This window comes from Daktulosphaira vitifoliae, unplaced genomic scaffold (genome assembly GCF_025091365.1).
Source record: "Daktulosphaira vitifoliae isolate Bord-2020 unplaced genomic scaffold, ASM2509136v1 Scaffold_3, whole genome shotgun sequence".
In the NCBI taxonomy this organism is placed as follows: Eukaryota; Metazoa; Arthropoda; class Insecta; order Hemiptera; family Phylloxeridae; genus Daktulosphaira; species Daktulosphaira vitifoliae.
The window spans coordinates 30,199,614-30,216,020 of NW_026099574.1; the positions used below are offsets into that span (position 1 = coordinate 30,199,614).

At 27.5% G+C, this 16,407-nt stretch overlaps 1 protein-coding gene across 13 annotated transcripts in view; it reads right to left on the bottom strand.

The window, feature by feature from the left end:
• Positions 1-7,436: 7,436 nt before the first annotated feature.
• LOC126901815 (RNA-binding protein Musashi homolog Rbp6) overlaps positions 7,437-16,407 on the bottom strand; it is a 223,821-nt gene continuing 214,850 nt past the window's right edge. For 4 of the 13 annotated variants that reach the window (XM_050678613.1, XM_050678615.1, XM_050678616.1 and 1 more), the window contains 4 exons: positions 14,284-14,352; positions 12,978-13,235; positions 11,827-11,899; positions 7,437-11,756 (listed from right to left, as the gene is read on the bottom strand). In XM_050678613.1, the coding sequence (XP_050534570.1) occupies positions 11,720-11,756; positions 11,827-11,899; positions 12,978-13,235; positions 14,284-14,352 (437 nt within the window). In that variant the 3' untranslated portion in view covers positions 7,437-11,719. Of the gene's footprint in view, positions 11,757-11,821; positions 11,900-12,977; positions 13,236-14,283; positions 14,353-16,407 lie in introns of all 13 variants that reach the window. The other 9 variants (XM_050678618.1, XM_050678621.1, XM_050678622.1 and 6 more) reach the window with 6 other exon arrangements.

The window sequence follows — 16,407 nt, forward strand, 5'->3', positions numbered from 1 at the left end:
ATTTTGATTATTAATATGTTAAATATAAGGAAAATGACATATTTAACCTATTTTTTTAATCGTTTAAAGTTGATTGTTGTAAATGTTTATAATAAAAAAAATTAATTATTTTACCATAACTTTTAGCTCAATTGGCAAGTTTGACATTGACATTATTAAATAGAAAATTTTATGACAATTAAAAAAATTGTATCGTTAAGATTAATATGCAGTCAGAAAGTTTTATAATTACTATTTATTGTAAATTTACCAGAAAAGCTCAATATTTTTTTGCATTTTTATCGTAATAGATAACTTAAATAGTAATAGTAAATAGAGTAATAGTAAAATTAAAGTAATAGTAATCATTTCCTAGTAACTTTTGTTGTTTGAAAAGATTCTACAATTGAAATATTGAGAACTGAATTAATTTTAATGATTTACTTTAACTAAATGAACCAATCAAAACAAAGTTGTTAAAAAGATTACATCATGTTACCAAAAAATTTTGAATAATTTAGTCTAGTAGTAACACACACAAATAGAGTAAAATGATTTAATTTTATAATTGAAACCTATCATATCAAATTTAATTCGTTAATAAATATTTTGAAAACATTAGAAATTAATGATTTTAATTGTCTTTATGGAGAAATTGTAATAACTAACTGTTTAATTGGTAAATTAGAATTTTTTTTCAATTTTTGAGGGTAATTTCTTCAACTACATACGAATTGTAGTCATTTGACGTATCGTTGAAAAAAGTAGGTCAAGTTAGAGCAGAGAAAATAAATGATAGTCACAAAAAATATCTTCTCAGCTTTGCATCGAAGCTAAAACTTAAAATATAGTAAAATAATTTTAATACGATAAAGAATTTCTTCTTGCAAGGGGCGACTAAAGTGATGGGATCCTTGATGTATATTGAAGTTATTGAATATAAATGAGATAAAAATCAAACGAGTTAAAAATTTATACTAACTTAAAAAGAATAAAGAAAAAATGCAAAAAATTCATTGCCATACGCGGGTTAGAACCTTGTACCCCAAGCCTGTCAAACAAAAAGTTTACTAATTCGGCAACCGTACGTCGCTTCCATCCATTGAAAAAAATAGCTATTTAAGCTAGTTCAAATTTCAAAGTTTATTTTCTCGACTTAAAAGAAGTAAACAAATTTAAACAAGTTTAACTTTCTATGCTATATTAATTTTTTATTTATAAAATATTTATGAAAATCTGTACTCCCCTTGTCAGGTATNATTTATATAATATTTATGAAAATCTGTACTCCCCTTGTCAGGTATTTTAAAATAAAATAAAATACAAAACCCAGAATTTTTACACAAAAATAGCAAATTTTTGAATACGGTAGTCATTTTTACCATGAAGACAAATCCAGTGGTCAATTTTTTTTTTTCAAATTAAAGTATATTACATTATCTTTAATTTAAGTTATATATAAAAGTGTTAGTCTTTCCGGAACATTTTCAAAAGTTAAGTTGAAAAAGTTAATTTTTTGTAAAAAAGTTACCATTTTGAAACCCTTCCTGTGAGCTGTTAAAGGGTCAAATGTTCATAAAAATATATGAAATGATAGGTAAATATCTAAGGTATCTATAAAAAAAAAAAATTATATTGATTTGGTCATTTTTAAAAAAGTTATGGCAATGTTAAGTAAAAAAATTTGAAAAAATATCGAAAATTAGCGATTTTTAAATTTGTAATTTTTTGGGGGATTTCCCCCGTTTACGGGGAACGAGAGAATTTTGTTGATATTGTTCATCAAAATCGGTCCAGCGAGCGCTGAGATTGAGTGTTCACAGACACAAAAAAAAAAAAAACACATCATAGTAAAATTAATACCTTCTCAGCTTCGCATCGGATCTAAAATTAACTTAGAGTTGATCTCAATAATAGTTATTTTTTAGTAGAGAGTACAGATAATATCAAAGAATTTTTTAACTTAAATATATGAAAAAATTGTATATTAAAAATAATTATATAAATTAAATGTAGATAAAATGATTTTTATATAATTTGTAAATAAAGTATTCACAAAAAAAAAACAACTAAATATTACTTATAAGTGTTTGATTCATTCTACTATAATTAATATTTGTTAAATTTTACTTTTATACTTACTCATAACATTTTTAAATTAATATTAATATTAATTTAAATTAAATTTATATTATAAAATTGTTTGAAGAATAATATGTATTTTAACTAATATAATATTTTTCAATAAATTTTACACTAAAAATATAAGTATACCATAAAAATGTGAGCACCTACTTCTTGAACATATCCTTTAATTTTTTTTTTTTTTATAGTTTTTTAAACAGATAAATGGTGTTATACAGCATACATGAAAAAATATTATTTAGCTGATTTTCATCATTAATTACCATCAATTTATCCATAAACGATACTGTTTTATTAATTTTATGAAATAAAATGTAATGATATATATTTTTCCAAACACTTATGAAAATATGAACTCATATGAAAATATATTTTATAACTGATGTTATTAGTTATAATTGGATGTTTATCTAACGATTAGAATAAAAAATAAAAAAATCTGAACAAATATTTTTTAATAAAAATAAATAAATATATTTTTCATTATTATTTTATTAAACTATTTAATAATTAAGTTTACTATCCACTAAAAAATTTTACAAAGTGAATTACATCGATAGCTAAACATTTTTTCATTCCAAAATTACAAAAGGTTTAAGTTCTTTTAAAAAAATACTTTATACTTTGTATAATATTTAGAGCATTCAGTTCTTGCCTCCATCAGCATTAATTGGTTTGGATTGGTCATTGGATTTTGATTTCGTATCTTCCGCTTCACGTCTGTTCAACAATGGTATGGAAGATGAGTCTTTGTTGCTTGTTTTTTTGATGTCAGATGACAATTTCTTGAATAATTTTGTCATGTCTTCATTAGAAAGATTTTCTAATTGGTTTGCAATATTATCAGTTTGGCTTTGAGTATTTTCAACAGCCCTCTGTGCTGGCAACAAACCTGAGTATAACATTTGATTATTGGCATTGGTCAAGGGTGTTATACTGTAAGATTGAATAGTTTCTGGTGCTCCTGGATTTGGGAAGGCGAATCTCATAGGTTCTGAGCTTCTCATAGCGAAGGAGTTGTCTTGCTGTTGGATTGGCATGTTCACAATTTGGGGCATTAGAGCATACCTTGACGCTTGCTGATTATCTAAATTTTCTTCAACAGCTCTCATTTGAGTCAATTGCCATGGTTGTGCCGGTGGGCCGGCAATTGAGTATCCAAAGGGAGTAAGTGTAGGATCAGCAGATCTCATAGCTGGTTGATTAAGTCCAAGAATAGATTTTCCGAAGTTTTGTGAATCAATCCAGTTGAAATTTTGCATATTAGCAATGACGGAGTCTGGTAAATAGCCTTCAACGCTAGTTGGTCGGTCTACAACATCATCAGCATCTCTGTAAAATGGTCGTCGATTACCATATTGCATACCATTAAAACCGTACAGACCATTCATGCCATTTGCGCCGTACATACTTCCCATTCCGTTCATACCACTCATATAAGAATATGGTCTTGAGTATTGTTGTCCGTATCCTCCCATCATTCCAATTGGTTGAGATTTAACAGTGCGAGAGACTGGTCTGTCATTCACGTAGTGAACTGTTTCAACAGTTCTGCTGATTGGTATCATTCCCTTTTCTTCAGCTGATTTACCATAGTATGATTCTTGGCCACAGTCATCAAAGTGTTCATGAATTGGGTGTTGAACAATAGGTTGATGGTAGATTGGTTGTTGGTAAATTGGCTGTTGAATATATACTGGCTTTGGTACGTATACGGGTTTTGGGACATAGATTGGTTGGTAAATAGGCTGGACTATGGGCTGGTAAGATTGATGATAAGAATGTTCAGCGATAGGTTTTTCAATGTAATGCTGTTGTGGAGGTTGATTAATGAAATAAATTTGAGGAGGCTTCTGTAATTTTTTTAAAAGTAAGTGAGTTTTAGGTTCAGCTGCCTTTCCAGTTGGATTTTCAGCTGATTTTTCGTATGACAAATCTTCTGGATTGTTAGGTACGGCTTCACCACATACGACTTTCTTTCTTCCATCTGAGCTGTCGACAAGAATGCAATTTTCTTGCGTTTGGTCTTCAGGAGACGCGTCTTTCTTTACGCGGATGGTAGCGGTTGATTTTTCACCAAAAGCGGTTGCTAAGCAAACAGACAAAACAAGAGCGGTGGCGAACTGCATGTTGACGGCACGACAAACGACACACCAAGTGACCACAGAATGGCAGTGACGGTATCTTAACAGGTGCTTCAAGCAGTCCAATAGTGCTGAATTATCGAAAAATTCTCAGTGTTCAATATATTTCGTAATTGTCACCAAAAAACAGTCAACAAAAATTTGCCTCTGACAAAACACTTTACAAAAATATTCACATAGCAATACTATCTAGGTCATTAACAACGTTGTTCAAAGTTTTATAATATATGTATAGTATTATGTTACAGCGATGTCTACCACAGTAAAATAAACAACTTACTCATTGTATTTTCATAAAATACAATTTAAAAATGCATTTAATATTTTAAACAACAACAAATGATTCACCGGAAATTAAATTAAAATATTTGGTTGAACTATCAAAACAAATAAAAATAATATGATTTTTACTATTTTCAAAATGAAAAGAATTTATATATATATATATATATAACAACATTTACATATAAATAGTAAAATAGTAGTTACTTCAGTGAATTAATAAAGGTTTATTCCTAATTAACAGTAAAGATTCGAGTAAAAAAGACTTTAGTGTTTAATCTGCATTAAATTTGAATTAAATTAAAATTTCAAATTACTTTTATAATACTTAATATAAGATACTATAATAAACAAACTGTGGATGAAAAAATAAAACGAGAAATTTCAAAATTACGATCTTCAATTTTTATTTGTGTTATTACAATATGAACAAAAATGTCCGATTTTAATTGAAATAAATTTCTAATACCATGTAAATTATTAGAAAAAAAACATCTTTTTTCAAGTTTAATATACATATGGTAACAAAATATGAATCATTAATATTTTTAAAGATGAAAGACTTTTAATTTTCAATTACTAATTTTTCTTCTTTATGAACAAAATATAATTTTTTTATATTGTCAATACTTATTTTGGTAGTATAATGTAACATTTATTATTGTTTATAATTGCAATACTAAGTTAATTTTCCTAAAAAAAAAAAAAAAAACTCAAAACTAATAAGGTAAAAGAGTATGTTAATCAGTACATTCACACAAATACAATTACATAATGTAAAATATAATAATTTATGAAAATTAAATTCTAAATGATTAACGAGTAATCAATTTAAATTTTAGTATCCAATAAATAATAATTAAATTAAATTAAATTAAAATTAATAGGATGTGAGAGATTAATGTCGGAAAGCACAATTTATCTTATTCCATATCTGATGGGGTGGATACAGTGTATACTTTTTCTATGATGGGTTCTTCGCTTTCTTCTTCGGAAGAGTCGAAAGATGAAGCATCTGTGTCTTCGTCAACATCTCTAGGTTTTACAAATTTGGTGATTTTTGCTGAATCACGTTTTTCCTTTTCTAGTTTGTTGCTAAGAATAAGTGAACCTTTGGTGTTTAATGGTTTTGGCTTATCAGCGTCCAATTTATCTTCTGGTTTTTTAACTTCTTCTGGAACTAATGGAGTGGTTTCAGTTTGTTGTTCAGCAGGTTTTGTTTCAGAGGCGGTGGTACTGGTAGCTTCAATTGGTGTTTCAGAGTTTCCAGAAACTATAGCCTTTCCTAATTTTGAATATGTAGCGAATTGATCGACAAAGGCTGGGTTCTTGTTAAGTTGTTCCAGCATCAGCAAAGCTTGTTGTTGTTGATAGTATTGTTGTTGTAGTTGTTGTTGAAGAAGCAAGTATTCTTGTTGTTTACGTTGTTGTTCTTGGTACAGTTGCTGTTGAAGTTGTTGTTGAGCTAAGATCTCTTGTTGTGTTTTGATTTGTTGGTAATACTTTGCTACATCGGCAGCAGCTGTAGCAACTGTATCATTAGTACCTTTACCTTTGGCTACCTTTTCCTCGTCTGTTGTGTTATTACTTGTAACAACAACAGGAGCTGGTGCAGCGCCTCTTAATGGATTAAAGGCAAAATAATCAGCCATTTGGTTACATGATTGTTTTTGAGCGTCTGGTAATTCGTTGGATCTCCCCAATCTCCTGTTAATGTCATCAATCTCGTAGTACGAGGGATAGCCGGTTTGTTGACCAATAAGAGCATTAAGTAGGGCATTTGAGTACTCTTCTAGGTAGCATTGGTGAGGTTTTGAATGGACCATAAGAGCACCTGCGCTTAAAGCGCATAGCAATACCGTGAAAGAGCTCATTTAATTAATTTTACTTTACGACAAAAATGAGTAAAGAGCGTAATTACTTTTTATCGAATATTTCGTTTTATTGTGTTAACTGTTTATTCACAATGATGTAACTGATGCTCAGAAAATTTCCAAACGGAGTATTTATATGACTAACTCTAAGGTTAAGAAGGCGATTTCAAGATTGTTTAGCTATTGCACCAAAATACCTGAATCTAACCTACTCCAATAGTATATTTTTCAAAACAAGAGTAAGATGACCTTACTCCAATAATAATTGAACAATTTTTTAACACGTTTTAACCTTGTATGAGTAATAAATTCTTTTCGACCCAGTAAATATTTATCTTGATAAGTTTAAAAGCTAACAAAACAATTATTTTTTTTTTATTAATTATCAGCGAACCATTAAATAAGTCAAATTGAAATTTGCTTATAATTATTATAGGAGTAATAATTTTGCGTCAATTCTAACCAATTTTTTTTTTCAGATAATTACATTTTAATAGAGAATTTTCATTTTAATGTTAAATAAGGTGTTTTGGCAACACATTCGTCAGTGTTAAATACCGAATAGTGAATAAATCTCTTGTTCAAAATCTCAGATTCGACACTTAAATGTTTTATAATCTTATCTAATAATAATAATAATTGATACAAATGAATAGTTAACAGACAACTATAGGGTTTAAAAAAATGTTTTATCTTTTTATATATTATAAACTATTCATTTTTATAATAATATGAATTATTTTTTTAAGTCTGATAATATTTAACTATTTTCATCAAATCAAAGTAATAATATTTAAATTATCCACTATATTGATTTCCTAATCAATATAAAACTAAAATTCGCAGTTATTAGTATCATAAAAATGTCATCAACGTAAATAAGAGAACTCACAGATACCTCTATATAAATAGAAAAATACTAACAGCATTTAAACGTGAAACAATATTTTATTTTTAATCATAATTATCCTCATGATAATGATTACAATATATAATTATAATAACTTAAAAGTAAGCAACTTTAAAGTAGATATATATTTATATAAATATGTATAAATTATATATACATAATACATTTTGTACAAAAGTATTTATTATAATATCATAATTATATCATTTAAGGTTGTTTGTATTTAAAACTATATTAAGCATTGTATTCTCATTGAGTATGAAAAGAAATAAGCTTTAGATAATTTATTTGTTACAATTTACGTACAGCTATGTTATAATAATGAAATACATATCCGTATATACATACACACACACATATATATTTACATAATACATGTGTATATTTTATAATTTGTTCAAGTGATTAATTTTAAGTAAAATTTTTTTCGTAAGAAAATGTGTTGGGTGTGAACTGTTAACACAAAGAATTGAATGAAATTTTAAAAACTAATAAAAATATATTAGTGGATTTTTGTAGATTTACTTGCTAAGTGCTCATTATAATTAATAAATAATGAATTATTATTCATTTAAGGTTAACAATAATACAATATGACAAACATAAGTAAGTTTTTGTCTTGTTTTCATGATTCGTGTTACTTTATTTTCAAACCTATGAAGCCCATAAATGTAATAGCTTATATTTAGTAATTTTTAATATTAAAAATTGTATAAATTTTGCTCGTAGACTTAACAAAAATAATTGTTATTTATTTTATAGTATTGAAACTGGAGGCAATTTTGAAAAAAAAAAAATTCCAGTTTAATGTGAATTTTAAATATTATAAAAAAATATTAACATACATTAACAAATATTCTTAAAAAAATTGTGTGAAATTAATAAAAGAATACTTGTAAAAAGATCATAATAAATCAAAATCTGACTAAATTGTTAAAAACACCGGAACATCACAGTTTCACACCAAAATCACAGAATCTTATTGCAGTATAACATATTATATTATTGTTATATTTTGTTGACAACAAATTGTATACATATATATATATGTATATATTTATATGTGTATATATAAAATGTGTAAACTAAAAATGTGTACACTACGCTAATTATTGCCATAATAATTTACTAAACATTGTCATTAATGTTTAGTTTTGATATGGTATTGAATTGCCACTGTTACTAGACAGAGATACAGAATCCCGTCAATATTATTATCAAGTTTCACATAATATCGTTGAATAAAAAAAATTAATCAATTTATCTATAAATACATATTATAAAATATTATGACAGAAAATTTTATCAGAAAATTGGGAGGGAATAGGGTTCTATTTGAACATAAAATTAAAAGTTAAAATACATTATAAAAAAACAAATATTGAGCTTATCTCATTTCATGTTTATAAACTTATGATCATTTTGTTAAGTATTATACAATGGAATTGAAAATTCAAATAAAAATTACATAACAATAAAAAAAAAAATGGTTAAAATCATTCAAACTCACAATAAAAAAAAATATTATTATTATTAATATTATCATTACAATATGTTTTAAATTCCATTCGGGGCAAAGATACCGAAAAAGTATACACTTTCAAATCACTTTTATATTTGTCTACCATATTAAAGGCAATTGCAAATTTTTATTACATATTATTAGTCTTACGTAATGTTAATATGAATATCACATGTTATTAAAAAACAATTATAATTTAATAATAAAACAAAATTCCTTATGAGTGTAAATTAATAATCAAAAGCAATCATAGAGCAAACAAGAACGACTTCTATTGAACCACAATACTACAAACGTGTATAGGTATCTAATTATTATTTTAAAATTATTTCTACTTTAACTTATAATTAATTTATATTAAAAATTACCATTTTGTATTTTATTAGCGTCAAATGTAATGATAGTAAATAATAATTAAGATTTAAAAACATGAACAATCCTACGATTGTAAATTAGCATTAAAAATTTTAATATAATAATTAATTAATTAAATTTAAGAAAATATTTACACATTAATTAATCAAATAATAATATGTAATTAACAATAAGTACAATAAATAATGACTATTAATTTTATTCAATTTAGAAATAATTTTATTTACAATGAACACAGTTTTGCTGAATATGGGATAGCGTTGTGACAAATATAACAGTATAATTTTTTTTTAATTGATAATTAAGTGGTTGTATTTTTTTATGGATCCTAGATTTATTCGATTAGGAATGTTTAGAAGATTCATTGCCACTCAAAATAACACGCAAATCCCAAAAATTTTAACATAGAAAAAACATAGTTTAAACATTTTAGAATTAGATACCCGAATGAAGTATTCTAATGAAAGCATTGATTTAAGAATTATGCCAAATAACACAATTTTTTCAAAAGTAATTTGTGTTTATGAATTTAAGTTTTCTAAGGTATAGAAACGATTTATTACATTTTTTAATCATACTGATTGAAAAATGTTTAAAAATGTTAATAGAAATTGGTTGTATCGACTAAATATTTTTCTTATATTGTAATATTTACGGATTGAAAATAATTTCAAGAATTTTATTATTATTGGTCACAGTTTATCCTTTTTCACTTTCATATCAATTGATTTATTGAAAATTTTCTTTTATTACAGTACATTACCCTGTCACACTGTATAAGGCCGTTCAAAACACAAAGAAATAATATTTTCAACTCAAAATGTGTTTTGAATTACTTAATTATTAATTTATACTAAACTCTAACCATGACATGATGTGTTCGGGAAAAAATAATATTGGTATCTCTTAGAGTAAAATTTTTATTGAACAATAAATTGTCACGATTACGAAAATCATAATTCACATTAATAATTGCTGATTTATTATTAAATGTGTGTTTATATAATATTTATAATGATATTTTATATGTTTCTACCAGAGTGAAAAATGGTAAAAAAAAAAACTATAATTAATATTTTTTAAATTAACGAAACAAAAATACACAACCAAAAATAACAAGGAGAATTTATAATAATTTTAAATAAATTAGATATAATTAAATATGGGAATTTTAGTAATTATACCATAAGTTTTTTTTTTAATAATTCAATGATAAGAGTTTAAACCGTAATAACAATAATATTTTAACAACAATTATATTTAATTAAATAGTTTGATAACAAACAAAAAACAAAACAAAATAATATAATGGCAAAGAATAATTTTAAAAATACATAACAAACATAATAGTCGATTAGATTAATAATAGTAATAATGTTGTTCGTTAAAAATCAAATGTCATTATTACCGTTAATAAAGTAGCAATAAAAACAAAAAATGTACTTAACAAATTTATATTTATTTGAGAATTGTATTAATTTAATTATATTCAAATATTTTTAAATATTGTGGCCCATTTTTATAATATACACTATAAAAATTCATATATTGTCAAAAAAAAAAAAAATTACCCGTTAGAATTTAACATATTATTATGTATCTGCCTGTCATCGATCAATAAACGAATATTCACATTCTCTAATCATAAAAATACGTTAGCAAATGACTAGATCATAAAAATACAGAGTTGACCAAATTATTTTTGGTACGTCTTATTGATAATATTATGTTATATTATAGATACTTATTTATATTGTTCGAATTAGTAGTTAGTAACAAATTTTTATTAAAGGACTATAACTTTTTTGAATTTTATATTTCAAGAATTGTTTGTATACCAACAGATAAACAAAAATGTTATAATATTAATAAAACATCGACTTCATGTCAAATAACCAAATAAATAGTTTAGATTATTAAACACGTTTTGTTTATATTCATCTATAGCCGTTCTGATAAAATATGAGATCTTAACGTTATGCATTACTTAAAATTATAACAATATTGTTTTTATTGACTGTATTTTTAAAGACGTTTAATTTTAAGAGCGACGTACAGTATTTTTTTCGTTTAAATTGTTTGATTAGTCGTTGAGGTATTATAATTATATTAGGTAGGTAAGTTATTACAATAATAATAATTATACAATTATAAAGTTAATATTAAAATTTACACGTACTTGGGTTTACTTATTGTTTATATACAATAATAAATACCCTAAAAACAAACGAGTAGTTAATTATCATAATAATAATATAATATATAATGTTTTTTTTTTCTTTATCGTTATTCTTAAACATAATTTTTTTGTTATCATAATATAATCGTTATTAATATAATAAAACATGTTTTTTTTTTATCATTATAATTATAATTTATTATATAGATACGATTATTATAAATAGTATTATTGAGAAATAAAACCTTTGGTGTAAGTAAGAGTGATTGAGACATTTTGTATCTCTGGTGATAGTTGTGAATTATCCAATCATTCACATGCATAGGGGACATTAATATCGGTCAACCTAAAAAAATAATATTAAAAATTAGACAAGCATTAAAAAATTTGAATTAAACAACTAAAATTAACCTTACGATGGAAGAAATTTGTTGACTCTAGCGTTGTTTAATGGTACCCATTGGTAAAAGCGGCCGGAATCAAAGGTCCCTGTAAAAAACATTACAAAAAAACGATTAGTGTTAACAAGCTCGACAAAATGCATTCGTATAATAAAACAATTTTTATTTTGCTTAGTATTTTTATAAACATAGGAGTGTACAACACATGCTATAAAAGCCATAACACTATGGACACTATAAAAACCCTCTAATGGTGATTTGGTATTTTTGAAATGACCCGTTTGATTATTGTTAGTAAGGGTATATAGCGTTAATTAACACGTATAATAATATTATATAAATTGCGATTTGTTATTTTTATTTCGAAATTCTTAAACTAAGAGAATTTGAAAATTGCACTTTGTGTAAGTTTTGTGCCGACGACTTAAAGCGGTACTGATTTTCAAATTAGAATTTTCTAAAAAGGAATGTAATAATACTTAAAACTTGTCGACGATTCTCGAACTTCCCGGAAATTGAATAAAAGTTATCGTGAATAATATCCGAAAAAGTTATTCAGAAGAAGTTCGAAGTGATCCAGATTAGACTTTAGTAGGAAACGGAAAAAGAATGTCAAAAGTTAAAGAACGATAGTATATTGGACTTTTTTTCAGTTAACAAAAATCTGGATTCACTTTGAAAATATGTGTTGAAAAGCTCTTAGTCGTACTAAGCTAATAATAAAAACTGTGAATTCTAATTGTGAGTTATTAACAATCGTAAATATCGTAACCGACGGGTACAGCAACTGGTAGTCGGGTTGGATTCCGACAAAGTTTTCCAAAAAAATGAAACTTTGAAATTCCTCTAAATCGTTACTGTTATAAAATCGCACGTTATGTGTCTTAGAGCGATAGAAATCGCCTAGTTGCCGTACCTATCGTTGTTTCTACTTAAATTAAAATGTCGGGCTACTCTACGTCGAAACTAAGTATATATATATATAATATTATTATTAGTCCAATAGCGTTTCATTTCCCACGAACGCTTAATGAAACACGGAGATTTAATTGAAGAAATGTGTTGTGCATAAACATTGCATTGTTTTTGTATGATACATAACGTTATTTCTAATATTATTATGGTTTTCATAGTTGTTACAAACCCTTAAAAATCGGACTATATACCTACAGGATTGTAATTAATGGGCGCACGTGAGACGGCGATCGCGGGGAACGCGGACGGTTGCGGCGACGCTGCCTGCACATAATCGGCCGGATTTGAGCTGTACAGGTCCATGGTGGACGGGGCGCCAGGGCCGGGTGACGTTGCCGGCGGGAAAGCGGTGCCCCGAGGATTGCCGGGGCCGCCGGTGTGTGGTGAAGCTGGAGGCCCAAAACCTTGTGCCGCGACAGCAGCCGCCTGATGGTGGTAATTGCTCATCACTTGAAAAAGACACACACACGGAAATGTTTTCAAAAAAAATTCCATCAATAACATAATTATAAATTACATATATATATTATATTTAACATATAAATTATTCTTAAAAAGAGTGTGATCAATTACAAAACAGCAGTTACATTGTAATTTTGTGCACTCGAACAACAACATTCACGGCGACATTACCGCGTTCAAGCACACCAGCCAATTCGTGAATTTTGCGTTGAAAAGTTCAAGAAAAAGAAGAATTTTTGACGGTAAAAAAGCACGTTTCTTGTGAGTCCGATAGCCGTTTAATTGAAAGCAAACAGATAAAAGCAGAATTTTCGCACTCGAAGGATTCCGTTCATTTAAATATCGAGTGCGTTTCAATAGTAATGTGTTATTATTACAGGGCGTTATTGGTAAAAGCGTTCATTTTTATTTCTCAGCAATAGTAATAATTATTGTCAAAGCAAATCAAATTTTTATAAAAGCTAAGCAAACGTGATTAAAATATTAAACAGGCCATTATATGTTCATTAGCAACACAGCAATTTTATTAACAATAACTTAATTAATAGTTAAATTCATTTTTAAAATTCCATATAAATTATTATCGTACGAATTTGATCTTTTTTTAGCAAAGATCCTCTGAAAACACTTTTCAAATTAATTTTTACTTGATTTTTAATTGTTCATCAGTAACATTGTAATTAGATAATTTATAACTCTAACGTCAGTAAACGTAATTTTTTTAATCGCGTGCAATACATTCAACTGAGCAATGCGACGTACAAGGTGTCACTGACGTTAAATGTAAACGGTCCTATGGAAGTTTGATTTTTAATAACACGGAAAAAGTTTAAGGATGAGACTATAAACGTTTTCAAATACATCGCCCTATCGCATCAATTGTCAAACACATACGGCACAGAATTCAATGCGTTCAACTGTCTTTACGGCAGTTAGTTTTCAATAAGATGTCAATAGGAAAAATGATAAAAAACAATTTATAATAAAGTTTTATATTATTAAATTAATAATAGTAAATGGATGTGTTTAATATACCTGAAAGGGCTTGTGTTAGCAGCGGTGTGTTATTGTTTGTGGTTAACTGGCCGTTAATTGTCAGATCAACTGTAACGACACGAAACATGGTTCACATTAAATTAAATCATCAACAAGCACAAACGAAAGTACGGGTGACAAAAAAAAAAAAAAAAAAAACAAACGTTCATTCAAAGTCGCATTGATACACTAAATACTGTTTTAAGTTTACACTATATAGATAGAAAACTTCGAGAGTGTTTGAAAGACAATTAGTTGGTATATAGTATGTACAGTTTACTTCTAGGAATCAACAATACCAAAATCTAAAAACAAACATTTGGTTGCAAAAAAAAAAAAACAACAACAAAAATACACAACTTTTATTAATAACAATTTTTAAACCATTTAATAAAACACAAGATAAAAAATTAATATATCCGATCAAGCATAGCTAGTAAACGGATCAAAATGTATAAATATTAATATACACAAATATTTAATATATTTTAAAACGTTTTCTGAAACTGTAGTGTTATGTGAGGTATAAACTGCAGACATTGAGTGGATTAGTACAAATAGACATCGTAACTCGGGTCTGACTATTTCATATTATTATAGTCGAATATGAAATACGAGCAACGAGAATATTTAGAGCACAGAAATTCTACAAGTAAATTGAGGTAAAATCCAGAAATGGAAGAATTCTACGTGAAATGCTGAGGTTATTTTTCGCGGCTAGTGTCAACCTTTTAAAAAGAGTAAAACGAATGTTATTACGCCGCTGAATTCATTTATAAAAATATGTTCGTACGTTTTTATTTGTAAGGTACAGACTGATATCAAGTTAGATACGATAAACAAGTGAACGAACGAGAAAATAGAAAACAATAGAACTAATCAGAAAATAAACTCGTACATTTTTAAACAAGTTTTGATCTAACGATAAGTTTTCAAGTAGAAATTATTAATAATAGATCAAAACGTTTCTTAATTGATTTATTTCAATTTAAAACCAGGGCGGCAAAAGGTTCTTCATCAGAACACGCATATTTATTTATTTTTTGTTTCGACGAAATTTCCCAGTCGCACTCGAGAGATGCGAAATAATGAAGACGAAAACGTTGGCAGAATTGACTAAAAGCAACACAATGACTGTCGTAGAATAGCGTACAGGTGTAGAGTATACAACGCACACGAGGTGATTTTAACAAATAACTGGCAGACACTAACGATGATTTAATATCAGACGGCGCCTTGACACTTTATTAAAATAACAACATCCGTACGGAGGAAGAGCAAATGGAACGGCACACCGCCGGCAAAAAGACCCCACCAGCCCATTGTCATCTTTCACTCGGTAACGGTCAACATTGTACTCGTAGGCGTATTCGTGTCATATCGACTGCTATTCGTTTGTCATGCTCTTCACCGCAAACACACGTGCGGTACGCACACAAAGTACTCGAATGCCAACAACAACTCGTACACATCTCGCCGGGTGACGTGAAAAGCTCACGACCAGCACACTGTGCAATACGTTTATAATGTGCGTCATGTAATCCTTTCTTTACGATTCCTACGCGCCCCTCTCTTTCTCCGTCCCTCAACACCCCCCCGGGAGTTTTCATGTTATTGCGATGTTAATCACACGGAATTGTGAGCCCGTCCTATTAAAAATATTATGTTTTTCCAGTTTAACGACTCCGCGCGAATTCACCGACAAACGAGTACGGTAAGTATACAACGATATAATACTCCTCCCGTTATCTCCGAACTAAGTAAACTAGACAGTGAAATGATGAAATATCAAACGAACCCGGTTGTCATTCGAACGGTGGTAGCTTAGAAGTTACATTCGAATGAATATGTGCTTTGAAAAGACAAGACAAGACAGTAGTATTTAAGGCGGTGATCACATTAACGTTCCAAAGAAAATGAACAGTTCGAAATGAGATAGGTTCCCTAGAAATGTACGTTCAATCTATAATAATAATAATAAAAAAATGTATCTGAATTACACTCTAGTTCGACAATAAAACGTTTAACAATAGTTTTTTATAATAATAATAATAACCGTTTCAGAAGAACCTTTTGACAATGCCAAACGTTAAATTCTTGTGATTAATAATAATACTAATATAA